This window comes from Salmo salar, chromosome ssa16 (assembly GCF_905237065.1).
Source record: "Salmo salar chromosome ssa16, Ssal_v3.1, whole genome shotgun sequence".
Lineage (NCBI taxonomy): Eukaryota > Metazoa > Chordata > Actinopteri > Salmoniformes > Salmonidae > Salmo > Salmo salar.
In genome coordinates, this window is record NC_059457.1 from 47,109,499 (window position 1) to 47,136,838 (window position 27,340).

General features: G+C 42.1%; 2 protein-coding genes across 3 annotated transcripts in view; both read left to right on the forward strand.

Moving 5' to 3' along the window:
- The first annotated feature begins 1,612 nt into the window (after positions 1–1,612).
- On the forward strand, positions 1,613–8,888 carry LOC106574032 (cytochrome b-c1 complex subunit 6, mitochondrial). Of its 2 annotated transcripts, XM_014149544.2 has the most exons (5): positions 1,613–1,964; positions 2,238–2,273; positions 2,537–2,698; positions 4,004–4,115; positions 8,686–8,888. In XM_014149544.2, exons 1-5 carry the CDS (start codon positions 1,920–1,922, stop codon positions 8,766–8,768), a joined length of 438 nt encoding a protein of 145 aa, XP_014005019.1. In that variant the 5' UTR covers positions 1,613–1,919; the 3' UTR covers positions 8,769–8,888. The 2 variants fall into 2 exon arrangements, with proteins under 2 accessions (XP_014005019.1, XP_014005020.1); XM_014149545.1 differs by lacking the exon at positions 4,004–4,115 and having other exon boundaries at positions 1,614–1,964.
- Positions 8,889–16,157: 7,269 nt separating this feature from the next.
- The window catches only part of LOC106574031 (fatty-acid amide hydrolase 1), a 31,154-nt gene continuing 19,971 nt past the window's right edge, over positions 16,158–27,340 (forward strand). Inside the window, exons 1-7 of the mRNA XM_014149543.2 lie at positions 16,158–17,123; positions 17,521–17,634; positions 18,951–19,091; positions 20,426–20,559; positions 20,868–21,074; positions 21,664–21,704; positions 22,004–22,128. Coding sequence (XP_014005018.1) covers positions 16,917–17,123; positions 17,521–17,634; positions 18,951–19,091; positions 20,426–20,559; positions 20,868–21,074; positions 21,664–21,704; positions 22,004–22,128 — 969 coding nt within the window. The 5' untranslated portion in view covers positions 16,158–16,916. The remainder of the gene's footprint in view (positions 17,124–17,520; positions 17,635–18,950; positions 19,092–20,425; positions 20,560–20,867; positions 21,075–21,663; positions 21,705–22,003; positions 22,129–27,340) is intronic.

Here is a 27,340-nt window from a genome sequence, read left to right on the forward strand (position 1 = left end):
ATAATACGCAATGAAAGCAATTGTGCTGATTATAGACACTTAATAGCGCGTTTTTAAGTTTCAAAAGATTGCGACCACCCCACCCTTTTCCTCACAATGGTTTGATCCACTGGCAAGGTAACAGAGGGGTTGTAGCCACTGTCTGAAAGGCACTCAATGAACGTAACTGACGTGAGGTTAATCCAGTCAATCGCGCACACACACTAGCTGAATATGCAGAGCTAGCGCGCAAATATTAACTATTAAGCTAGCTAGTACCTATTCCATTTATGTGGCCTCGTCAAAGATGGAATCTTTGCTATCGTCAATTTATTCCGAGATCAGCATGCAGATGATGTAAGTTAGTGCTTCAAAGTCCCTGTGATAAGGTTAGCGATAAACTGAAGTCCAAACTGAACAGAACTACACTCTCTTCTACCATTGTCTTAAATATATTTAATGGTCTCGTTGCAAAAGCTAAATTGTCGCAAGGGAACTTTTATTTATTTATTTTATTTAACCCGGGTAGCAAAGATTATAGCAAACACCACTGAAACTGAATTGGTGCTCGCTAGCTTTGCAAATTCAGCTATTGTTGGAAGCCAGCCAATATGAAACAAACTATTAAAATGACAAAAGGTTGCAGCATATGTTGTGTAAATGGTGAACTCATACAGCTGTCAACTCTTGTCATTGTAATCCGTTTCACATTTGCTAGCTACCTTTTAGATCAAAGCCCAAATAGAATGATAAAAGATAAGATGATAGAAGCCCATCTCCTACTGTAAATAACCTACACACTGTGTGTGTGTAGCCAGCCACACCAAAACGCAAAGTAAGAACCCTAGTAGCCTAATATCTCAAAGACTAGTTGATAAAATGTTCATAAGAAAGAAATTAAATTCTAATGGAAATGTTTCACAATGATGTTATTAGGCAGAGCAGGCAACAGATGGCACACAGACAGCAGAGTTGGGGACAGATATGCAGGGACAGACTGGCAGAGACAGGGAGTCTCAGGTAAGTTTGTTGAGTCTTTGTTTGGCAACATTATGAAAGGTTCTCCATTTTTTTTGCTTGTAAAATAGGAACATAATTGGAAAATGCCATGGATACCCCCACTCTCAACTTAAACTGGTGACTGAACTAAGATTTGTTAAAGGCAATGGTATTGCTGTTGTGAGTAGTTGTGTAGTTTTGGGTACCGGCAGTTAGGAGTACGGCAAACACCTTATTTCTTTGGTTCCTCTATATACATTTACCATATTACAATGTAGGCTATGTGTTACAGCACTACTTTTGGTGTCCCCCTCAGGAATTGCTCTTGAGAAAATTTAATGTAATTGTCCCCCCCAAAGTTGATATCAGATTTTCGCCCCTGTCACTAGGTAACTTAATTTACAGGGAAAACACATAAAACTGGAGTAGTAAAATATAATCTTAGTTTAGATAATATTTGTGGTGTTTCATTTAGAAATTGTTTATTGGGATTTCGAATTTGGGAAATTGTTCTAGATGTGAAATGGTTGTCCTGTACGTGACTGAATCCCTTTAAACGGTATGTAACTACTCCGTTGCACAACGCAGCAGTAGCGTACAGTGATTCAACTAGGTGCCATTAGTAAACATAGAAGAAGTAGCGGGTCGTCACTAGTTACCATAGCCACAAAGTGGTAAACCTCGTCCATTTCTACAATTTATCTTCTTAAAATGTGATCTTAAACCTAACCCACTGCTAACCTTATGCCTAACCTTAAATTAAGACCAAAAGGGAACAAAAGAGATTTGTACAATTTCGACTTTGTGGCTGTGGTAACTAGTGGACACCGACGTAATGTGACGCCATGATAACATCCGGTGAGTGACCTGGACTGCTCCGTCCTCCAACATCAAATTCATCATCTAACAGTGGGTCATACCAGTTCAAGAGCATAAACGTCATGGTTTTCGAGGAGAAAATGATCCTGAACGGGGAACCTGAAGATGTAAGACGGGAACGCACCATGTTTTATTCAATATCTCGTTAAATAATGAACGGGCTCATTTGTTAAAGGCCAAATTTGAGAGAGCCAACGTGGCTAGAAGATTCGTTAGCAAATTCGCTAGCTAGTTAGCCAATAATCTGCTAGGTTGCTTTCGATCAACCAGTGGCAATAAATAGTACGCGCTAGCTAGCTTAGTTAACAACCTTGGTAAATTTCCCAGTGTGTAACATCGGTGTAATGTTTCGGGTGGTTTAAAATGTGTTTTTCTTTCAGGAAGAGGAGGAAGAAGAGGAGGAGGAAGATATGGTGGTATGAATCGATTTGGTTTGATACAGCATAATCTGCCCACCATGCATTTGTTCTAAAACCCACATAAAATGTTCTAACATAGCTAATTCGTTGTCATGCAACTGGAGGGAATAGATAGCCTGGTCCCAGATCTGTTTGAGCTATAGCCAAGTCTATGGTCGTTTGTTATGCCAGACATGTTGTCTATAGCACAAACAGATCTAAGACCAGTCTAGGGGAATAGATGGTTTGTGTACTTATTGACCTTGGTTAATCTGTTCCAGGACCCCCTTGAGGTTGTGCGGGACAAGTGTGCGCAGGCAGAGCACTGCGTCCACGCCAGGGCGAAACTGGAGGACTGTGAATCCAGGGTCGGCTCCAAGTCCGAAACCAGAGAGGACTGCACCGAGGAGCTTTTCGACTTCCTCCATGCGCGGGACCACTGTGTATGTGAGATCTACCCAGACACTTTCACCAACAGTGAAGAAGGGGGGTGCAAGGGAATACATACAAGGAGGCTTGAGAGTGCATGTGACTCCGTTGATAATGCCTGCAGGTCTTGATAGAGCCTACTCAAATCAAATGTTATGTCACATGCTTCGTAAACAACAGTTGCAGGCTAACAGTGAAATGCTTACTTACGTGCCTTTCCCAACAATGCAGAGAAAAAAATTATAGAATAAACACAAGGAATAAATACACAATGAGTAACGATAACCTGGCTATATAAACAGGGTACCAGTACCGAGTTTATGTGCAGGGGTACGAGCAAATTGAGATAGATATGTACAGTTGAAGTCGGAAGTGTACATACACCTTAGCCAATTACATTAACTCAGTTTTTCACAATTCCTAGCATTGCCTTTAAATTGTTGAACTTGGGTCAAATGTTTTGGGTAGCCTTCCATAAGCTTCCCACAATACGTTGGGTGAATTTTGGCCCCGTCCTCCTGACAGAGCTGGTGTAAATTGAGTCAGACTTGTAGGCCTCCTTGCTCGCGCACGCTTTTTCAGTTGTGCCCACAAATTTTCTATAGGATTGAGGTCAGGGCTTTGTGATGGCCACTCCAATACCTTGACTTTGTCCTTAAGCCATTTTTCCAAAACTTTGGAAGTATGCTTGGGGTCATTGTCCATTTGAAAGACCCATTTGCGACTAAGATTTAACTTCCTGACTGATATCTTGAGATGTTGCTTCAATATATCCACATAATTTCCCTCCCTCATATGCCATCTATTTTGTGAAGTGCACCAGTCCCTCCTGCAGAAAAGCAACCCCACAACATGATGCTGCTACCCCTGTGTGTCACGGTTCGGATGGTGTCCTTCGGTTTGCAAGCCTAACCCTTTTTTCCTCCAAACATAACGATGGTCATTATGGCCAAACAGTTGTATTTTTGTTTCATCAGACCAGAGGGCATTTCTCCAAAAAGTACGATCTTTGTCCCCATGTGAAGTTGCAAACCGTAGTCTGGCTTTTTTATGGCGGTTTTGGAGCAGTGGCTTCTTCCTTGCTAAGCGGACTTCCAGGTTATGTCGATATAGGACTCGTTTTACTGCGGATATAGATACTTTTGTACCCGTTTCCTCCAGCATCTTCACAAGGTCCTTTGCTGTTGTTCTGGGATTAAGTTGCACTTCTCGCACCAAAGTACCTTCATCTGTAGGAGACAGAACGCGTCTCCTTCCTGAGCAGTATGGCGGCTGCGTGGTCCCATGGTGTTTATACTTGCGTACTATTGTTTGTACAGATGAACGTGGTACCTTCAGACGTTTGGAAATTGCTCCCAAGGATGAACCAGGTCTTGGCTGATTTCTTTAGATTTTCCCATGATGTCAAGCAAAGAGGCACTGAGTTTGAAGGTAGGCCTTGAAATACATCCACAGGTACACCTCCAATTGACTCAAATGATGTCAATTAGCCTATCAGAAGCTTCACAAGCCATGACATCATTTTCTGGAATTTTCCAAGCTGTTTAAAGGCACAGTCAACTTAGTTTGTGAGCTTCTGACCCACTGGAATTATGATACAGTGAATTATAAGTAAAATAATCTGTCTGTAAACAATTGTTGGAAAAATGACTTGTGTCATGCACAAAGTAGATGTCCTAACCGACTTGCCAAAACTATAGTTTGTTAACAAGACATTTGGGGAGTGGTTGAACAACGAGTTTTAATGACTCCAGCCTAAGTGTATGTAAACTTCTGACTTCAACTGTACATATAGGTAGGGGTAAAGTGACTAGGAAACAGGATAGATAATAAGTAGTAGTAGCAGCAGCAGCAGGGTATGTGATGAGTCAAGATGTACTGCAAAAGAGGGTCAATGCAGATAGTCCAGGTAGCTATATGGTTAACTATTTAGTAGTCTTATGGCTTGAGGGTAGAAGCAGTTCAGGGTCCTGTTGGTTCCACACTTGGTGCATCGGTACCAATTGCCGTGCAGTAGCAGAGAGAACAGTCTGATGTATTGTTTTAATTATTTATAGGGGACAATGCACATTAATCAACATCAATAATGCCACATCCATGTAAATGTGCCGGGGATAGCTAAAAGATAATTTGCATCCGTAGTCCCTGGGCAGCTAAGGACAATTACACAGCCACAATACAAAAACTCACTAAAACAATACAAAATACCAATACATTACATCCAATAATATATCATTCTAACGACAACAACACTATCATCAACTGTCGTCTTACATATGAGGAACCACTCATGTGTACAGGTTTGGATAGATTTTAGCCATGTTTTCAATTCAAATTTAGAGGTCGACCGATTATGATTTTTCAGCGCCGATACCGATTATTGGAGGACCTTAAAAAGCCGATACCGATTAGTTGGCCGATTTAAAAAAAAAAAATATATATATATATATATATATTTGGAATAATGACAATTACAACAATACTGAATGAACACTTATTTTAACTTAATATAATACATCAATAAAATCTATTTAGCCTCAAATAAATAATGAAACATGTTCAATTTGGTTTAAATAATGCAAAAACAAAGTGTTGGACAAGAAAGTAAAAGTGCAATATGTGCCATGTAAGAAAGCTAACGTTTAAGTGCCTTGCTGAGAACATGGGAACATATGAAAGCTGGTGGTTCCTTTTAACATGAGTCTTCAATATTCCCAGGTAAGAAGTTTTAGGTTGTAGTTATTAAAGGACTATTTTTCTCTATATACGATTTGTATTTCATATACCTTTGACTATTGGATATTCTTATAAGCACTTTAGTATTGCCAGTGTAACAGTATAGGTTCCGTCCCTCTCCTCGCTCCTACCTGGGCTCGAACCAGGAACACATCAACAACAGCCACCCTCGAAGCAGCGTTACCCATGCAGAGCAAGGGGAACAACTACTCCAAGTCTCAGAGCGAGTGACGTTTGAAACACTATTAGCGCTAACTAGCTAGCCATTTCACATCGGTTACACCAGCCTAATCTTGGGAGTTGATAGGCTTGAAGTCATAAACAGCTGCTGGCAAAACGCACGAAAGTGCTGTTTGAATGAATGCTTACGAGCCTGCTGGTGCCTACCACCGCTCAGTCAGACTGCTCTATCAAATCATAGACTTAATGATAATATAATAAACACACAGAAATACGAGCCTTAGGTCATTAATATGGTCGAATCCGGAAACTATCATCTCGAAAACAAAACATTTTTTCTTTCAGTGAAATACAGAACCGTTCCATATTTTATCTAACAGGTGGCATCCCTAAGTCTAAATATTCCTGTTACATTGCACAACCTTCAGTGTTATGTCATAATTACGTAAAATTCTGGCAAATTAGTAATGCAACGAGCTATGCGGCCCAAACTGTTGCATATACCCTGACTCTGCGTGCAATGAACGCAAGAGAAGTGACACAATTTCATGTTAGCAGGCAATATTAACTAAATATGCAGGTTTAAAAATATATACTTGTGTATTGATTTTAAAGAAAGGCATTGATGTTTATGGTTAGGTACATTGGTGCAACGACAGTGCTTTTTTCGCAAATGCGCTTGTTAAATCATTACCTGTTTGTCGAAGTAGGCTGTGATTCGATGAGAAATTAACAGGCACCGCATCGATTATATGCCATGCAGGACACGTTAGATAAACTAGTAATATCATCAACCATGTGTAGTTAACTAGTGATTATGTTAAGATTGATAGTTTTTTATAAGATAAGTTTAATGCTAGCTAGCAACTTACCTTTGCTTCTTGCTGCCCTCGCATAACAGGCAGTCAGCCTGCCATGCAGGCTCCTCGTGGAGTGCATTGTAAGGCAGGTGGTTAGAGATTTTGGACTAGTAACCGGAAGGTTGCAAAAACAAATCCCCCTGAACAAGGCAGTTAAACCCCGTTCCTAGGCCGTCATTGAAAATAAGAATGTGTTCTTAATCTGACCTGCCTAGTTAAATAAAGGTGTAAAAAAAAAAAATATTCAAAAATTGGGCAAATCGGTGGCCAAAAATACCGATTTACCGATTGTTATGAAAACTTGAAATCGGCCCTAATTAAATCGGCCATTCCGATTTAATCGGTCGACCTCTATTTAAAAGTACAATAATCAGTGATTTGGGTGCCTGGAGTCTTTGACCATTTTTAGGGCCTTCATCTGACACCGCTTATAGGTCCTGGATGGCAGGGAGCTCGGCCACTGTGAGGTACTGGGCCGTACGCAGTACCCTCTGTAGCGCCTCGTGGTTGGATGCCAAGCAGTTGCCATACCAAGCGGTGATGCAGCCAATCAAGATGCTTTCAATGGTGCAGCTGTAGAACTTTTTGAGGATCTGAGGGCACATGACAAATCTTTTCAGCCTCCTGAGGGGGACGAGGTGTTGTCATGCCTTCTTCATGACTGTGTTGGTGTGTGTGAACCATGTTAATTCCTTAGTGATGTGGACACCGAGGAACTTGAAGTTCTCGACCCTCTCCACTACAGCCTGTCGATGTGGATGGTGGCGTGCTTGGCCATCCATTTCCTTTAGTCCATGATCAGCTACTTTGTCTTACTGATGTCGAGGGAGAGGTTGTTGTCCTGGCAACACACCTGCCTGGTCACTGACCACCTCCCTGTAGGCTGTTTCATCATCGTTGGTGATCCGGTCTATCACTGTAGTGTCTTCAGCAAACTTAATGATGGTGTTGGAGTTGTGCGCAATCATGCAGTCGAACAGGGAGTACAGGAGGGGACCCCGTGTTGAGGGTCAGCGTGGTGGATGTGTTGTTGCCTACCCTCACCACCTGGGGGTGGCCCATCAGTTGCAGAGGGAAGTGTTTAGTCCCAGGGTCTTGAGCTTAGTGATGAGCTTGGAGGGCACTATGGTGTTGAACACTGAGCTGTAGTCAATGAACAGCATTCTCACTTAGTCGTTCCTCTTGTCCATGTGGGAAAGGGCAGTGTGGAGTGCAATAGAGATTGCATCATCTGTGGATCTGTTGGGGCGGTATGTGAATTGGAGTGGGTCCCGGGTGTCTGGGATGATGGTGTCAATGTGAGCCATGACCAGCCTTTCAAAGCATTACATGGCTACAGATGTGAGTGCTATGGGGCGAAAGTCATTTAGACAGGCTACCTTGGCGTTCTTGTGCACAGGGACTATAAGTGGTTTGCTTGAAACACATAGATATTACAGACTTGGTACTGTATGTAGGCTGGAGGTAGATCTCTCTGTCTGCCAAGAATGAACATGACACTGAGGCTGGCTGTCAGACTGACAGGAGAGTGATATCAGTGGGTTCATCTTAATAGTATATAGTGGTTTCCTCACCTTGTCTCCTCTCCTTCATCTGTACTTTTCTGAAAACAGTTGACAGAACTGTGGTTGAAACCATACTGGGTGTTTGCTTTCACCTGTCCAGTTCCTTCACGTCAGTGCAGATGATGGAGAGGAAACGAGTAGAGGAAGCGACTTAAGACTATTGAGATGCAGTCAGTGTATTCGAGAGATGCGTAGTAGTATACTCCCTCCCTATATCTCTAGGGAAAAGAATAGCCTAGTATTACTGTCAGCATTGGGCTAATCATCCAGGTGTACCACCACAACTGATGCATGGGTAAATTAGATGACTCAACATTTGAACTTCTACAAGCAAGATTATATCCAGGAGTCAGTGGATTTACTCTAGCATGCTCCTCCTTCATTAAGTTCTTCATGATTGGAGATGTTAGAATTTGAGAACAGTAGTTGAATAGCAGGATGGAGGAGAAGGCTGTGGAGAAACAGGGTCATATGAGTGGACCGAACCTCATTTGGTGATAAGGCTGTGTGCTTTCTATCGTCAGACAGGAGGAATGAATAGAAAATACTCCCAACTTTGGATGGGATAACTAGCTACTTTAGGGGACAAGTGTCACTCACTTTGCATACATTTGTACAAGACAGTTTGCAATAACTTGTCCTTTAATTTCTGTCCTACAGGTGGCTCACAAAGTCTTTCATTCTGTCAAGTAAAGTCCCTCCAGCTCCCTGCACTACTGGTGGAAGTTCCTTGTCAGATATAGACAACTACCATTTAACTTAAGTGACACGTACCTGGTTTTAAAGGATTCCTCTGAGTCTAAGTTGTAACCTCATACACACTGTATCTGTTCATGTGAATAAATTATAAATGAAGTGTTGAATCAGTGTTTGTTTTCTGTGGTTGGATTTAATATATTGGATGATGCGTCTAATCTTGTCTACCAGCTGGCGGTATAGCTATTGAGACTGAGAATGATGTATCAATTTGACAAGTGCAGCATACATTAATTTGGTCATTGGTCTAAACTGGATAATTGCAAAGCATTACAATTGTGTTTTATGTTTTGCTTAAACACAATTTCACATAATGAAAATCTCTTGTATTGCATGCCTTCATGCAATCAACAGTCCCTGATAAGATACAATCATACTATATGGCACAAGAGTAGTCTAATGTGCCATGAAATATGTATCACAGGTTCCCCATCCGAATGTCTGTGCCTCTACCGATCGCTACATAGCTACTTCATTGCAGAGAAGACCGTGGCATGGCGTTTGGCCAGAGCAATGAGACTGGGTAGCCAGGCAACCATCCGAAGGCAAACTGGATCATAGAATTAGGAATTAGAATACTAACTTAATAGGATCTATGAACTGGACCCCCCAACTGCGCCCTCTACCGTACACAGGCAAAACTAGGCTTCCCTTCGGCTTCCTCTGCAAGTAGCTACTTCCTTATTTTGTCTCGAGCCCGCCCGGAAGGTCTCCCGCAATTCGGGGCGTTCATGCACATGCAGGAACCCCTCTTCATACTTCTATAGGTCAATTTCTAAAATAGGACTCCGGTTCACAGGCGGGAGCGCTCAAGTACATTACAGTAAACCCCACAGAATAAGAGGCGGAGGGCGACAACAGCAGCTAGTCAGTTAGGACAACGGTAGATAGACACTTCCTTCGCCCCCAGTTATGTTATTAACGACGGTGAGGACAGGTGTACAGCAAGCAAGCGGGAGCGAAGGACACTTTGCTAGCTAGTTAGGACCCCAGTACACAGCAGACGAGATCGGTAGCTAGCTAACGAATCGAGGTGAAGTTGGTTTTATATTGACACATTCAACAGACATTCGCCAAAAGCCATTAAAAAATGTAAAAATCAATAACTAATTCACCGTTTGTCACAGAATCATCAAGCTAGTTATGATTTATTCTATAAATGTCAACCATACTTTTAGAACCTTTGTTTTGAGTAGAAATTCCAGTTTTGACTTGATAGAAATACATCAAATCTATAAAATGCCATTTAATTCACTGTTTGTCACAGAAACATCAAACGATGTATGATTCATTCTATACATGTCTAGCATACTTTTTCCAGTTTTGATTTGATAGAAATACATAATCTCAAATATTGCATTTAAAGATGAAAAAATTATTAACTAATTCAGTGATTGTCGCAGAAAAAAGTGAAAATATGCATTTATTTGCAAAACTTTAAAGAAATGTTAATTTCAAGTTCAACTTGTTATATATGAAGTTAGACAATGTTTACAAATGTGTACAATGTTTACAATCTTAAATTGTATGGCAAATCAATGTTTGCATTTTTAGTTCCACATTTTAAAGTAGTTACAAGGCACACCAGTCATTTATTTATACGTCTCTACTTTAACAGCAAAGAGGCCCCTTTCAATCATTTTCTATTTTGGCTTTGTTGAAGTTCTTCTTTGTCATCCCAAGACAAACTGAATGGTGCCATCTCTGGCACACAGAGCATTCTATCTGCAGTATTAAAAAACATAAAACAGGATTATGTTTATTTACATGTAAATTACAGTTCTGGAATACCCAAATTCTGTTACACGCTTTTGTAATGAGGAACATTTTCAAATTAAATTGGATTTTTGTTCAATTGCTAAATTGACTTTAAATGACATGCATTTGACCACAACCCTGACAGAAGCACACATAATTGAGGTGTTAATCATCATTGAGTATTCAGGCAATATAAATCATATAGTAATAGAGGCATACATTTGCAAAAAACGTATGTGTTGATAAAAAGGTATCGCACATCAATGATGTAATATCAAACATTACAATAATGTCAGTCTTTGAATAAAAATTCCACAAAAATAAACCCAGATGGTCATTATTTTTCTGTGGATGACGCAAAGCACACATTGAGAAGTCTTGCTTCGCATTGAAGACTGGAAAAAAAGAGGACCACATTTGTTCTGCATTGTTGTCACATTTAAAGACATTTTCTGGAACACATAGTTCTAAAAGGTTGTGCTTCAAAGACACAATCTGTCCCTCACAGTTGCATACTACATTGTTCTCTCACTGTCTGTGCTTTGATCCCTTTCCACACCCTGTAGCAAAGGGTTCTCCAGAGCAAGGCGTTTTTTGGTCGTTAAAAAAAAGAAAATGTCAATTGGCTTTGGGGGGTGACCAGTGAGATATACCTGCTGGAGTGCGTGCTACGGGTCGGTGCTGCTATGGTGACCAGTGAGCTGAGATAAGGCAGGGCTTTACCTAGCAAAGACTTGTAGATGAACTGGAGCCAGTGGGTTTGGCGACGAGTATGAAGCGAGGGCCGGCCAACAAGAGCGTACAGGTCGCAGTGGTGGGTAGTATATGGGGCTTTGGTGACAAAACGGATGCCACTGTGATAGACTGCATCCAATTTGTTGAGTAGAGTGTTGGAGGCTATTTTGTAAATGACATTGCCGAAGTCGAGGATTGGTAGGATGGTCAGTTTTACGAGGGTATGTTTGGCAGCATGAGTGAAGGATTCTTTGTTGCGAAATAGGAAGCCCGATTCTAGATTTAATTTTGGATTGGAGATGTTTAATGTGAGTCTGGAAGGAGAGTTTACAGTCTAGCGACATCATTGATGTATACAGAGAAGAGAGTTGGCCCGAGAATTGAACCCTGTGGCACCCCCATAGAGACTGCCAGAGGTCCGGACAACAGGCCCTCCGATTTGACACACTGAACTCTATCAGAGAAGTAGTTGGTGAACCAGGCGAGGCAGTCATTTGAGAAACCAAGGCTGTTGAGTCTGCCGATAAGAATGTGGTGATTGACAGAGTCGAAAGCCTTAGCCAGGTCGATGGCGGTTATGATATCATTTAGGACCTTGAGCGTGGCTGAGGTGCACCCATGACCAGCTCTGAAACCAGATTGCATAGCGGAGAAGGTACGGTGGGATTCGAAATGGTCGGTAATCTGTTTGTTAACTTGGCTTTTGAAGACCTTAGAAAGGCATGGTAGGATAGATATAGGTCTGTAGCATTTTGGGTATGGAGTGTCTCCCCCTTTGAAGAGGGGGATGATCGCGGCAGCTTTCCAATTTTTGGGAATCTCAGACGATACGAAAGGTTGAACAGGCTAGTAATAGGGGTTAATAGGGGCAACAATTTAGGCAGATAATTTTAGGAAGAGAGTGTCCAGATTGTCTAGCCTGGCTGATTTGTAGGGGTCCAGATTTTGCAGCTCTTTCAGAACATCAGCTATCTGAATTTGGGTGAAGGAGAAATGGGGGAGGCTTGGGCGAGTTGCTGTGGAGGGTGCAGGGCAGTTGACTGGGTTAGGGGTAGCCAGGTGGAAAGAATGGCCAGCCATAGAAAAATGCTTATAGTGGATTTATCGGTGGTGACAGTGTTTCCTAGCCTCAGTGCTTCCTAGCCTCAGTGCAGTGGGCAGCTGGGAGGAGGTGCTCTTATTCTCCATGGACTTTACAGTGTCCCAGAACTTTTTTGAGTTTGTGCTACAGGATGCAAATCTCTGTTTGAAAAAGCTAGCCTTAGCTTTCCTAGGCTATTTCTGCAGTAGATTGCAACTCCGCCCCCTTTTGCAATTCTATCTTGTCGGAAAATGTTATAGTTAGGGATGGAAATTTCAGGGTTTTTGGTGGTCTTCGTAATCCAGGATTCAGACAGGGCTAGGACATCCGGGTTAGCAGAGTGTTCTAAAGCAGTGAATAAAACAAACTTAGGGAGGAGGCTTCTAATGTTAACATGCATGAAACCAAGGCTTTTACAGTTACAGAAGTCAACAAATGAGAGCACCTGGGGAATAGGAGTAGAGCTAGGCACTGCAGGGAAGTGCCACGACCAAGGCTCGAGAAGTTACATACTTATCAAGGTTTCCAAAAGAAAAATACATTTTAACCTCTACAGGATCGGTGGGTCCTCCACGAGACGATTGAGCTAAAGTAGGCTAATGCGAATAGCATGAGGTTGTAAGTAACAAGAACATTTCCCAGGACATAGACATATCCAATATTTGCAGAAAGCTTAAATATTTGTTCATCTAACTGCACTGTCCAATTTACAGTAGCTATTACAGTGAAATAATACCATGCTATTGTTTGAGGAGAGTGTACAGTTATGAACTTAAATGTATTAATTAACCAATTAGGCATATTTGGGCAGTCTTGATAAGAAATGTGAACAGAAATGCAATTGTTCATTGGATCAGTCTAAAACATCGCACACACACTGCTGCCATCTAGTGGCCAAAATAAAAAATAACACCTCCCCCTAGAGGCCAAGACATAAAAACAGCAAGGTTCCATGAGATCACCATGTGGAATTTAGAAATATATGTAACATTAATTACAATAACTACAGTAGGTACATCAAACCTACATCAACGTACATTAAACCTCCCAAAATGTATTTTCCATTATCAGTATTTCCCTTTTAAGGCTTTTTCCCTGAGGTAATGGATTCAACTGTTCAACACTTACAGCCAAATGTTTAATAACCCCAGGTATTCCCAGAACACATTCTTGAAAGTCTATAGATAGTGGTCATTTTATTAGGTACAACCCCCCTTTGCACCATGGAACAGCGTGAATTCAAAACTGTTGATGAAACTGGGAAAGGAGATAGACTGTTCAAGTTCTTAAGTCTAGTTGGAGTTTATTACAGTCAGTAAAAGCTGAGTGTTGGAATTATTAAAACATGGTTTTGTAGACCATCACAGACTGTGCTGTCATTTTGCACATTCTAAAGTTCAAACAAACAGTAACAGAATACCTGAATACTTCTCTGCATGCTTTAGTGCCTAGCAAGCCAAGACCGCTGGACTTGGTGTATGTAGGAGCAATTTATTTTTGTGAATAGGGTGGTGAACCTAATAAAGTGGCAACTGAGTGTAGAGCCTGGTTGTAGTCCTAGTTTTAATGGTTAGTGCCAGTAGATTGCAGAGGGGTTAACATACAGTTCAGAGACAAATCATAATGTATACATTTAGCCCAAAAACCAAACATGTACCGTCTACCTCTTATATTAGTGCTTTTTTTTGTTATCCACCCTCTGGTATCTTTCAATACCCATGCTAATATATATATATATATATATATATATATATATATATATATATCTGTATTTGATCCCCTGCTGATTTTGTACATTTGCCCACTGACAAAGAAATGATCAGTCCATAATTTTAATGGTAGGTTTATTTGAACAGTGAGAGACAGAATAACAACAAGAAAATCCAGAAAAACACATGTCAAAAATGTTATAAATTGATTTGCATTTTAATGAGGGAAATAAGTATTTGACCCCCTCTCAATCTGAAATATTTCTGGCTCCCAGGTGTCTTTTATACAGGTAACGAGCTGAGATTAGGAGCACACTCTTGAAGGGAGTGCTCCTAATCTCAGCTTGTTACCTGTATAAAAGACACCTGTCTACAGAAGCAATCAATCAGATTCCAAACTCTCCACCATGGCCAAGACCAAAGAGCTCTCCAAGGATGTCAGGGACAAGATTGTAGACCTACACAAGGCTGGAATGGGCTACAAGACCATCGCCAAGAAGCTTGGTGAGAAGGTGACAACAGTTGGTGCGATTATTCGCAAATGGAAGAAACACAAAATAACTGTCAATCTCCCTCGGCCTGGGGCTCCATGCAAGATCTCACCTCGTGGAGTTGCAATGATCATGAGAACGGTGAGGGATCAGCCCAGAACTACACGGGAGGATCTTGTCAATGATCTCAAGGCAGCTGGGACCATAGTCACCAAGAAAACAATTGGTAACACACTACGCCGTGAAGGACTGAAATCCTGCAGCGCCCGCAAGGTCCCCCTGCTCAAGAAAGCACATATACATGCCCGTCTGAAGTTTGCCAATGAACATCTGAATGATTCAGAGGACAACTGGGTGAAAGTGTTGTGGTCAGATGAGACCAAAATGGAGCTCGTTGGCATCAACTCAACTCGCCGTGTTTGGAGGAGGAGGAATGCTGCCTATGACCCCAAGAACACCACCCCCACCGTCAAACATGGAGGTGGAAACATTATGCTATGGGGGTGTTTTTCTGCTAAGGGGACAGGACAACTTCACCGCATCAAAGGGACGATGGACGGGGCCATGTACCGTCAAATCTTGGGTGAGAACCTCCTTCCCTCAGCCAGGGCATTGAAAATGGGTCGTGGATCGGTATTCCAGCATGACAATGACCCAAAACACACGGTCAAGGCAACAAAGGAGTGGCTCAAGAAGAAGCACATTAAGGTCCTGGAGTGGCCTAGCCAGTCTCCAGACCTTAATCCCATAGAAAATCTGTGGTGGGAGCTGAAGGTTCGAGTTGCCAAACATCAGCATCGAAACCTTAATGACTTGGAGAAGATCTGCAAAGAGGATTGGGACAAAATCCCTCCTGAGATGTGTGCAAACCTGATGGCCAACTACAAGAAACGTCTGACCTCTGTGATTGCCAACAAGGGTTTTGCCACCAAGTACTAAGTCATGTTTTGCAGAGGGGGTCAAATACTTATTTCTCTCATTAAAATGCAAATCAACTTATAACATTCTTGACATGTGTTTTTCTGGAATTTTTTGTTGTTATTCTGTCTCTCACTGTTCAAATAAACCTACCATTAAAATTATAGACTGATCATTTCTTTGTCAGTGGGCAAACGTACAAAATCAGCAGGGGATCAAATACTTGATCCCCTGCTATATATATATATATACACAGTAAAAATGTATGTTATGGTTCACTCGTAGTTTTCCTTATCTCCGCCGTGGAATGTCCATGTTGATCCTCTTGGTTATCTTGGTCCTCTTGATCCATTCACCGGTCTTCTTTGTTAGTCAGGCCTGACCCCTTCGTCCCTTCGTTTCTTCCTGTAATCTAATTTATTATGACTGAAGGTGCAGAATTTTCTGCCAGGCCCCTTCTAATAGGGTATAACAGACTCGTTAGAACTTTTACCACACGCCCTCTAGACGTACTACATGCCCTCTATCAAATCAAAACTGGATTTTTTCCTCAAAATAAGTTGTAAAGGTATGCTAGACATTTATAGAATAAATCATACCTAGTTTGATGTTTCTGTGACAAACAGTGAATTAGTTATTGATTTATACCGCTTTAAAATGGCATTTTATAGATTTTATGTATTTCTATCGTCAAAACTGGCATTTTTCCTCAAAACAAAGGTTGTAAAAGTATGCTAGACATTTATAGAATAAATCATACATCGTTTGATGTTTCTATGACAAACAGTGAATTAGTTATTAATTTATACTGCTTTAAATGGCATTTTATAGATTTTAGGTATTTCTATCAAGTCAAAACTGGAATTTCTACTCAAAACAAAGGTTGTAAAAGTATGCTAGACATTTATAGAATACATCATATCTAGCTTGATGATTCTGTGACAACCAACTTTACCTCGGTAGCTAACGATACCTAGGACACCCGTAGACAGTGTACTTCGCCCACGCCTGTCGGGCATTGCTTTCCTGCAGTTCTGTTAACCACGAGGGCAGGTGATCGGCAGCCCGGAGCGAAGGACACTACTAACTTGTTAGCTAGCTAGGACTCTGGTAGACCATGTCCTTCGCCCCTGAAAAACTCAAATAATACTTTTATTTCCCTTTTGACACACATTTTAATCGCATAGACAATCAGGGGAAATCCCGAATATCAAGTATCACACAAGCGTGAAGATGGTGTGCTCGGAACCAACGGGATGCTCGATAGGGGGCGTTTCTGTAGATGCATGAATAACTACATGTAAGGAACGCCCCGAATTGCGGGCCGCAATCACACACTATATACGTTTATGATACATGGAACGTCCCCCCATTCAGCATTATCACATTAGTTTAGAAAGTCTGTTGTCCTAGGTGGATAGCTTTAAAGGCGTCATAGACAGAATGGATAACTATAAACAACTTGTTTTTGGAGCAAAGCCGAAATGGACAGTGATTCTGTCAGCCACAGCATGCGGTGCAAGTGCCTTGGTCCTTTTGCTGAAATGGTTCGGACACCAACAGTCGTGGATGAAAATTCAGAAGGCGAAAGTGCGAAGAGAAAAGTCGCTGCAACGAGCAGAGCATGCTGTCTGTCAGTTCAACGAGTCGGTAAGTTTGAATTTAGTTTAGCGAAAATTTGCTCTCGAGAACCCAAGGGTGGATTCTGCCTCTATGAATAGGCTAAGCGAAAGCTAGCTAACAGTGAATGAACATTCAACACGGCTGATTAGTCAGACACAGCTGTGACGCGAACGTGCTGTCAGCCACTCTAGTACTATATCACAACTGATCTATTTCATGTCAAACTCACTCCAAGTTCAAACCAGTTTTCACTTTGCCATGCATGCATCAAATGAAAAGAGTAGGGGGTTTTCAGAGGACCCTCTACACGACTAGCCCACTGACTGAGATAATATGACATTTCGATTTTCAGAAAGGGTAACTAGATAGATATCTGGTGGTATAGGCCTACCCAATGTTCATACTCCTTTGAATCCCATGTTAGCACCCTGAGACAGACACCTCTCTCATCCTCTCACTGTCCCTGGCTGAGCTGTCCAAACAACTGAAGGATGGAACACTAACTCCACAAGCTGTGTTCCACTCATACATGGAAAAGGTAATGCACAATCCAATCAACACCCCCAGTATTCACATATAGCTTATACCGGCTTTTTCTAATGTGCATGTTGTGGAATGCCTCATTTTTTAAATAGTTTTGTTTTCATTGCAGGCATTGGTGACCTAGTTTTGTTCCCTAAGTCAGTGATCTTTGACGGGTCATATCCTACTCCTGCAATGTTTTCTGCAAACCATTAACTGACTTTAATGTATTTGAGAAAGTCTGTTTACATTGAGTGTACAAAGCATTAGGAACACCTTCCTAATGTCGAGTTGCACCCCTTTTTCCCTCGGAACAGCCTCATTTTGTCAGGGCATGGACTCTACAAGGTGTCAAAAGCGTTCCACAGGGATGCTGGCCCATGTTGACTCTAATGCTTCCCACAGTTGTGTGGAAGTTGGCTGGATGTCCTTTGGGTGGTGGACCTTTCTTGTGTTACGAACCGGCTCAGAGTTCGCAACAAAAGGGAGACAACGTGGAAACAAGGAGTATCAAAAATATATATTTATTAGATACCACAACCAAAAACAAGGTGTCTGCATGGAGAGGGTCTCCCCAATGAATGTGGAAGAGGTGCCTTTATCCTGGGACACACCCGAGCCCAGGTGTTTCCCATCTAGCTGACGACCCTTCCAACTCCACCCACCGGCATCCTAATAAGGAAACAAGAACAAAGAGAGAGAATACAGCAGACAGAGTGGGAGGGTCGTCACACTTGATACACATGGGAAACTGTTGAGCGTGAAAGCCCCAGCAGCGTTGCGGTTCTTGAGACAAACCAGTTTGCCTGGCACCTACTACCATACCCATTCAAAGGCACTTGAATCTTTTGTCTTGCCCCTTCACCCTGTGAATGGCACACATACACAATCCATGTCTCAATTGTCTCTATGCTTAAAAATCCTTCGTTAACCTCACTCCTCCTCTTCATCTACACTGATTGAAGTGGATTTAACAAGGGACATCAATAAGAGATCATAGCTTTCACCTGGTCAGTCTGTCATGGAAAGAGCAGGTGTTTCTAATGTTTTGTACACAGTTTATGATGACATGCCTGGATCATTTCTGCAGTGTTTACAAAACAAATGCAGCTGTATTGTATAAAACAATGCATGTTGTTGTATTGAAGGCCTATCACCTATTAGGCAACATTTATTGTGTGGTAATCAATCTAGCCTGGTCCCAGATCTGTTTGTGCTCTTGTTACCATGACCATAGGAGTTGACAACACAAACAGATCTGGGACCATGCTACTAGGCCTATCAATCTACTAAAGCAGTCCCATTGATTTCTCCCATGCTGTTTCCCCACAGACCTTGGAGGTGAATAGGAGGCTGAACTGTTGCACTGAGGTCCTGCTGGAAAGTTGGGATCAGCTGGAGGATATTGACTCTCACAAGGATGGTCTCCTTTATGGGGTCCCTGTCAGTATCAAGGAAAATATTGGATACAAGGTAGTGTTGATTAGGTGTCATTTCAGTGTGTTTCATTGCCCTTTTCCCCTGTACCTAGGCCTAGTCCTGGACTAAAACACTTTTAAATGGAGATAGAGTATGCTTTTTAGAACTAGGCTTAATCTGTGTCCAGGAAGCTGCTCCACAGTCGGCCTGTCTGTAACATATGTTTGTTTGCTTCTAGTTGACTCTCTAATGACATAAGCCCAACCGGTAACATGGTTCTGGGTTCAGAGATTGTGCTTCTATACTGGAAAAAATATATAAATGCAACATCTAAAGTGTTGGTGCCATGTTTCATGAGCTGAAATAAGACATTGCATACATTTTCCATATGCACAAAACGATAATTTATTTCAAATTTTATGTACAAATTTGTTTACATCCCTGTTAGTGAACATTTATTTTATGCCAAGTTAATCCATCCACCTGACAGGTGTGGCCTATCAAGAAGCTGATTTAACAGCATGATCATTACACAGGGGACAATAAAAGGCTACTCTAAAATATGCAGTTGTCACATAACACAATGCCACAGATGTTTTGAGGGAATGTGTATTTTGCATGCTGACTGCTGGAATGTCTACCAGAGTTGTTTCCAGAGAATTTAATGTTAATTTCTCTACCATAAGCCGCCTCCAACGTCGTTTTAGAGAATTTGTCAGGATGTCCAACCGGCCTCACAACCGCAGACCACACCAGCCCAGGACCTCCACATCCGGCTTCTTCACCTGCGGGATCATCTGAGACCAGCCACCCGGACAGCTGATGAAACTGAGTAGTATTTCTGTCCGTAATAAAGCCTTTTGTAGGGAAAAACTAATTCTGATTAGCTGTGCCTGGCTCCCCATTGGGTGGGCCTATGTCCTCCCAGGCCCACCCATGGCTGCGCCCCTTCCCAGTCATGTGAAATCCATAGATTACGGCCTAATTTATTTAAATTGACTGATTTCCTTATGAACTGTATCAAAGTAAAATCATTGAAATTGTTTCATGTTGCGTTTAATATTTTTATTCAGTATAGTTGAATCTCTCGTGACAGCGTAGCCTAGTGGTTAGAGTGTTGGACTAGTAACCGAAAGGTTGCAAATTCAAATCCCTGAGCTGACAAGGTACAAATCTGAACAAGGCAGTTAACCCACTGTTCTTAGGCCGTCATTGAAAATAAGAATTTGTTCTTAACTGACTTGCCTAGTTAAATAAAGGTAAAATAAAAAAATTAAAATAGCCCTACTGGTAACATGGTTCAGAGATGTTTGCGTCTACTGAAATAGTATTTTTTTTTACATGAATGATTTTTTTGTTTTAGTTTTTCCTCCTGTTTTTGTGTTTAGGGTCATGACTCTACGTGTGGCGTAATCTGTAAATTGGACCTGCCTGCCACAGGGGACAGTGTGCTAGTTGAAGTGCTGAAGAGACAAGGCGCCATTCCCTTCGTCAAGACCAATGTGCCCCAAGGCCTGCAAAGGTAAATAGTTATTTTAGACTTGTGAATGCAACAAATGAGATTCAGAATATTATTTGGATACCAAACACATACACTTGAACTACATTGACATACTGTAGTAGGTGAGACGTGCCTGTTGCACCACAGTATGCCATGTAATTTAGTGCAAGAGCATTGACTTGAGGAATGTGTGGATGTGGTCCTCGTTGAAGCCCTAAGACCAGGCTAGTCCACACCCAGAGTAAAGCTGGTTGGTCATACCATGTGTCATGTTAGCAAGCAGTCCTTTAAATATGTCCTAAAAATAAGTTTATTGTCCTCATTTCCAGCTTTGACTGTGGTAACCCTATCTATGGGCTGACTCTGAACCCCCACAACTCCCAGAAGACGTCAGGGGGCTCGTCGGGCGGGGAAGGGGCGCTGATCGGAGGAGGGGGCTCGGTTCTGGGCATAGGGTCCGACATCGGGGGCAGCATCCGCATCCCATCATCCTTCTGTGGGATCTGTGGCTTCAAGCCCACGGCCAACAGGCTGAGGTGGGTGGGTGTGTTATTGGGTCTGTTACTCTTAGTATGTCTGTCAGTGTTCCTTAGTGTTTCTATCAAATGTATCTGTTAGTGAATCGGTGTATCTCATTGTGACTTGGCCTAACATGTTATCTTTTACAATGCTCATAACCTTGAGCACAGTTCAGAGAAAGAGTACATCACAAGACTCCCAGGCTTGGTTAGATATTGACCCGATGGGCTTGGTTAGATATTGACCCGATGGGCTTGGTTAGATATTGACCCGATGGGCTTGGTTAGATATTGACCCGATGGGCTTGGTTAGATATTGACCCGATGGGCTTGGTTAGATATTGACCCGATGGGCTTGGTTAGATGTTGACCCGATGGGCTTGGTTAGATATTGACCCGATGGGCTTGGTTAGATGTTGACCCGATGGGCTTGGTTAGATGTTGACCCGATGGGCTTGGTTAGATGTTGACCCGATGGGCTTGGTTAGATGTTGACCCGATGGGCTTGGTTAGATGTTGACCCGATGGGCTTGGTTAGATGTTGACCCGATGGGCTTGGTTAGATGTTGACTGACTTTCTCTGTTCGTTTTTTTTTTTTTTTTTTAGTTTGCGAGGTGCTAGCTCCTGTATCCGGGGCCAAAAGTCAGGTACGGCTCTAACATGTAACTTTTATCCCTGCTCATGCATAGTAAATAAATTGATAACATTTTACTTGACCCCTCTGTCAGTCCTTCGTAAGGTCGACAAAAAATAATTTTTTAAAGAAAAGTGAGCGCTGCTTTGATACGGCGGAAAATATAGTAATTATTTCCAAAGGGTGCTTAATGCATTATATACAGTAACTCTGGTATAGTAACGACATGGTAACTAATGGTATTGTTAGCTTTCAGTGACTGACTTTCCACTGTCACGATGACACAAGTTGTTTGTGTTGTGCTTGTTCCAGTGCTGTCGTCCCTTGGGCCCATGGCAAGAGACGTAGACAGCCTGGCTCTCTGTATGCATGCTCTGCTCTGTGACCACATGTTCATCCTGGACCCCACGGTACCACCCATCCCATTCAACCAACAGGTGGGTTCTCTATCATAGGGAGAAGTTGCCCCCAGATGCTGGTCTTGGGTCAGTTTTGCATTTTCCCCACGAATGTTTACGGTTAAGAAAGTGGGAGATGATCTGTACATAGGCTCCAGGGTGAAGTTTCTTTTATCATATAATACGTATCATTAGCTAGGTTTCCATCCACTTGGCGACAGATTTTCATGTGAATCGTGTAAAATCTGTATAAAAACAATACGTGCATTTTCCCCACCAGAGATTTGTTTACATCAAATTGACTTGTGGATAAAAGGCTGTGTGTGGTGATGTAGTGCACATAACTACCTTTTGCCGTTAAATTCCCATGGACCGAATAAAAAAAAAAAAAAAAAGTTTATTTATTTATTTCACCTTTTATTTAACTAGGCAAGTCAGTTAAGAAAAGAATATTATTTACAATGACGGCCAACCAAAAGGCCTCCTGCGGGGGCTGGGTATATCAAATGTATTGGTCACATACACATGGTTAGCAGGCGTTAATGCAAGTGTAGCGAAATGCTTGTGCTTCTAGTTCCGACCATGCAGTAATATCTAACAAGTAATCTACCAATTCCACAACAACTACCTTGTACACACAAGTGTAAAGGAATGAATACGAATATGTACATAAAAATATATAAATGAGTGATGGCCGAACGGCATAGGCAAGATGTAATAGATGGTATAGAGTACAGTATATACATATGAGATGAGTATTGTAGGGTATGAAAACATATAAAGCAGCATTGTTTAAGGTGGCTAGTGATACATTACATCAGGATGGCAAGATGCAGTAGATGGTATGGCGTACAGTATATACATATGAGATGAATAATGTAGGTTATGTAAACATTATCTAATATAAATAATATAAAGTGGCAAGTGATAAATTGATTACATCAATTTTCCCATTCTTAAAGTGGCTTGAGTTGAGTCAGTATGTTGGCAGCAGCCACTCGATGTTAGTGATGGCTGTTTAACAGTCTGATGGCCTTGAGAAAGAAGCTGTTTTTCAGTCTCTCGGTTCCAGCTTTGATGCACCTGTACTGACCTCGCCTTCTGGATGTTAGCGGGGTGAACAGGCAGTGGCTCGGGTGGTTGCTGTCCTTGATGATCTTTTTCGCCTTCCTGTGACATCGAGTGGTGTAGGTGTCCTGGAGGGCAGGTAGTTTGCACCCGGTGATGCGTTATGCAGACCTCACTACCCTCTGGAGAGCCTTCCGGTTATGGGCGGAGCAGCTGTCGTACCAGGCAGTGATACAGCCCGACAGGATGCTCTCGATTGTGCATCTGTAAAAGTTTGTGTATTTTTGGTGACAAGCCGAATTTCTTCAGCCTTCTGAGGTTGAAGAGGCGCTGCTGCACCTTCTTCACCACACTGTCTGTGTGGGTGGACCATTTCAGTTTGTCCGTGATGTGTACGCCGAGGAACTTAACTCTCCACCCTCTCCACTACTGTCCCGTCAATGTAGATAGGGGGCTGCTCCCTCTGCTGTTTCCTGAAGTCCACGATCATCTCTTTTGTTTTGTTGACATTGAGTGCGAGGTTATTTTCCTGACACCACACTCCGAGGGCCGTCTGGTCGTTGTTGGTAATCAAGCCTACCGCTGTAGTGTCGTCTGCAAACCTGATGATTGAGTTGGATGCGTGCATGGCCACGCAGTCGTGGGTGAATAGGGAGTACAGGAGAGGGCTGAGAACGCACCCTTGTGGGGACCCAGTGTTGAGGATCAGCGGGGGCCTTATATGCATCGCGGAAGTTAGAATAACAATGATCCAGGGTTTTACTTGCCCTGGTAGCACAACTGATATGCTGATAGAATTTGGGGAGCCTTGTTTTCAGATTAGCCATGTTAAAATCCCCGGCTACAATAAATGCAGCCTCAGGATATGTGGTTTCCAGTTTACATAGCGTCGAATGAAGTTCTTTCAGGGCCATCGATGGGTCTGCTTGGGGGGGGATATACACGGCTGTGATTATGTGACTATTTCACAGCATTTTAAAGACAAGACTCTCCTTTATCTAACCACACTGTCCAATTTCAAAAAGGCTTTACAGCGAAAGCAAAACATTAGATTATGTCAGCAGAGTACCCAGCCAGAAATAATCAGACACCCATTTTTCAAGCTAGCATATAATGTCACAAAAACCCAGAAGACAGCTAAATGCAGCACTAACCTTTGATGATCTTCATCAGATGACACACCTAGGACATTGTTATACAATACATGCATGTTTTGTTCAATCAAGTTCATATTTATATCAAAAAACAGCTTTTTACATTGGCGTGTGATGTTCAGAACATGTATTCCCACCAAAATCTTCCGGTGAATTTACAAAATTACTCATCATAAACATTGACAAAATACATAATTATTTTGAGAATTATAGATACAGAACCCCTTTATGCAATCGCTTTGTCAGATTTTAAAATAGCTTTTCGGCGAAAGCACATTTTTCAATATTCTGAGTACATAGCTCAGCCATCACGGCTCGCTATTTTGACACACGCCAAGTTCGGGGCAAACTAAACTCAGAATTAGTATTAAAAATATTGTATTACCTTTGCTGATCTTCGTCAGAATGCACTCCCAGGACTGCTACTTCCACAAGAAATGTTGTTTTTGTTCGAAATAATCCATAGTTATGTCCAAATACCTCCGTTTTGTTCGTGCGTTCAGGTCACTATCCAAAGGGTAACGTGTGAGCGCATTTCGAGACAAAAAAATAAAAATGTTCCATTACCGTACTTAGAAGCATGTCAAACGCTGTTTAAAATCAATTTTTACGTTATGTTTCTCGTAAAATAGCGATAATATTCCAACCGGACAATAGTGTATTCATTCAAGGAGGAAAAAAAAAAAAAACGGCGTGCTCGTGTGAACACACATATCCAATCTCTTTGTCCCCAGGCTGACCACTGAGAAACTGAGCTACTATACTCTGCCCAGAGACAGGAGGAGGCTCAATCCGCTTTCTGAAGGCTTTAGACAGCCAATGGAAGCCTTAGAAAGTGCAACGTAACCCCACAGATACTGTAGTTTCAATAGAGAATCAAAAGAACTACAATTCTCAGACAGTCCACTTCCTGCTTGGAATTTTCTCAGGTTTTTGCCTGCCATATGAGTTCTGTTATACTCACAGACACCATTCAAACAGTTTTAGAAACTTCAGAGTGTTTTCTATCCAAATCTAATAATAATATGCATATTCTCGTTTCTGGGCAAGAGTAGTAACCAGTTTAAATCGGGTACGTTTTTTCATCCGGCCGTGCAAATACTGCCCCCTATCCTAAACAGGTTTTAATCAAACCTCTCACACAAGGAATCAAACAACCACTCAACAATAACACACTCATACACGTTAAAACAGCCCATAACACAGTGATTCCAACATTTTTCCATTTCCCAAGCATACAATCGAACGACCCTGTCAGGGAAGTCTCCACCCCAGAGTTTTCTGCTAACTCATTTGCCAATGTGGTTAAACCAGCCAGGGCCTTGGTCACTGATCCATCTGGAGCTTTGTTATTTGGGATGAAAGTACAGCACATTGACCCCAATATCACACACATACCACCCTTCTCCACCAGTAACATATCCAATGCTATTCTATTCTGCCAAGCCATCAAACTAGTGGCCTCCATCTGTTCGGCTAAACCTTTTATCACATCTCTAGTATAGTTGATGAAGCGCTGTTGATTATAATAGATCTAATTTATCCAATCCACATTCTTATTTAAGGTGGACCACCAGAAAATGCTTGATTCTAACCCTGCTAATATTTGGTTTCTTGCTTTAAATTCATCTGGCACCCCTCGTGGAACCCCAATACTATCACTGTATACTCTATCGTCGAAGGACCCTGACAGAGCACTCCTCCTCTCTCTTCTACCTTGCTCTTGGTCTTTGTGTTGAGTAAGGGTGAAAGGCATGCCTAACTGTACCAATGCACAAATACCTGTCCAATTCATAGGTAAATTCGGCCACAGTTTCACTCCCCCACACAACCACCAGACATCAGCTCTTGGCTTCCCAATCTTACTGAAGTCCTTGGATCTCAACCGTCCTGTCAGATCCCTCATAGTCTCGCCAGTAGTAACATTTTCAGTCCTGTTACATCTTGCCCACCTCCCCCATGTCTTTCCCATGGGTATTGTACAGGGCCAAACCGTAATAGTCTCCTCCTGCCACTACGAAGGGGGGAAGCCTAGATCTTATAGGCACATAGCTGTACTGATCTACATTATCTGTATCCCTATCATTGTCAGGCTTTCCTGCTTTCAGGAAAGCTTTACCATACACGCTACACCTCTAGGTGAATTAGTTCCCTCAAGTGGGAACGGTGTAGTCGTCAATTGAGGTTTGGCTGTTCCACAGGCATAACATTCTTCCTTAGCCATAGACCTTGCTCTATATTGGATCAACTCCATCCATAAATTAGTATCCGCAAACCCTGTTTCTACCTCTATAACTTCGTTAAGATCTTTAGTTTGAACTATCCTCACCGGTCCTTGACTATGAATGACTCCACGTGGGACGTCCATTTTATCAGGGGTATTGCTTGTATCCTGGCTAGTCGTAGAACCATCTCCTATTTTGACCTCTGCTACCCTGAATGGTACTATAGTGTCACCCAAGGTCTGGTCAAATTCCACATACCATAACCCAAAATCCTCTTGCTTTACACCTTTAATGGTAATTCGTACTTTTAAACAATACTTCCCTTGCTCCGGATTACAGTCAAAAATCCTCGCCTTCACTATACTCCATCTATTTTTATTTTGGGTGTGTGGATTGACATAGCCCTCTCTCTCTGTGTGAGCTATGACCTGCTTCCATGAGTTACACGGGGATCTACACAGATATCTTCCCCATGAAGTCAGAATCCTAGATTGCCATGAGGTCAGGGACCCTATTTGGTCTACATAGAACTCAACCGACACATCCTTTCCTAACTCTACTCTCACTTCCTTTTTATCCAGATTAAGTGACCTTTTGTACTTTAGTAATACAAAATCATCATCTTCTACCTTACGGGTCAAGTTACCACCTTCTGGCTTCTCGAGTGGTTCATGGTGTATTAGGAATATGGCTCCCACAATCAGACAGCTCAGACTGACCAGTACCCCTGTAAAGCCCCACCCCTTCCCGGAGAACATATCATTGGCTAGAGGTCAACCCATACTTTCACTTCTATGAACGCAC

Excerpts from the sequence above, each read along its gene's own strand:
- LOC106574032 (XM_014149544.2), top strand. The coding sequence starts at position 1,920 with ATGGTTTTCGAGGAGAAAATGATCCTGAACGGGGAACCTGAAGAT. Across the intron at positions 1,965-2,237 it reads TGAACGGGGAACCTGAAGAT|GAAGAGGAGGAAGAAGAGGA; the intron begins GTAAGACGGGAA and ends TTTTTCTTTCAG. Across the intron at positions 2,274-2,536 it reads AGGAGGAGGAAGATATGGTG|GACCCCCTTGAGGTTGTGCG; the intron begins GTATGAATCGAT and ends AATCTGTTCCAG.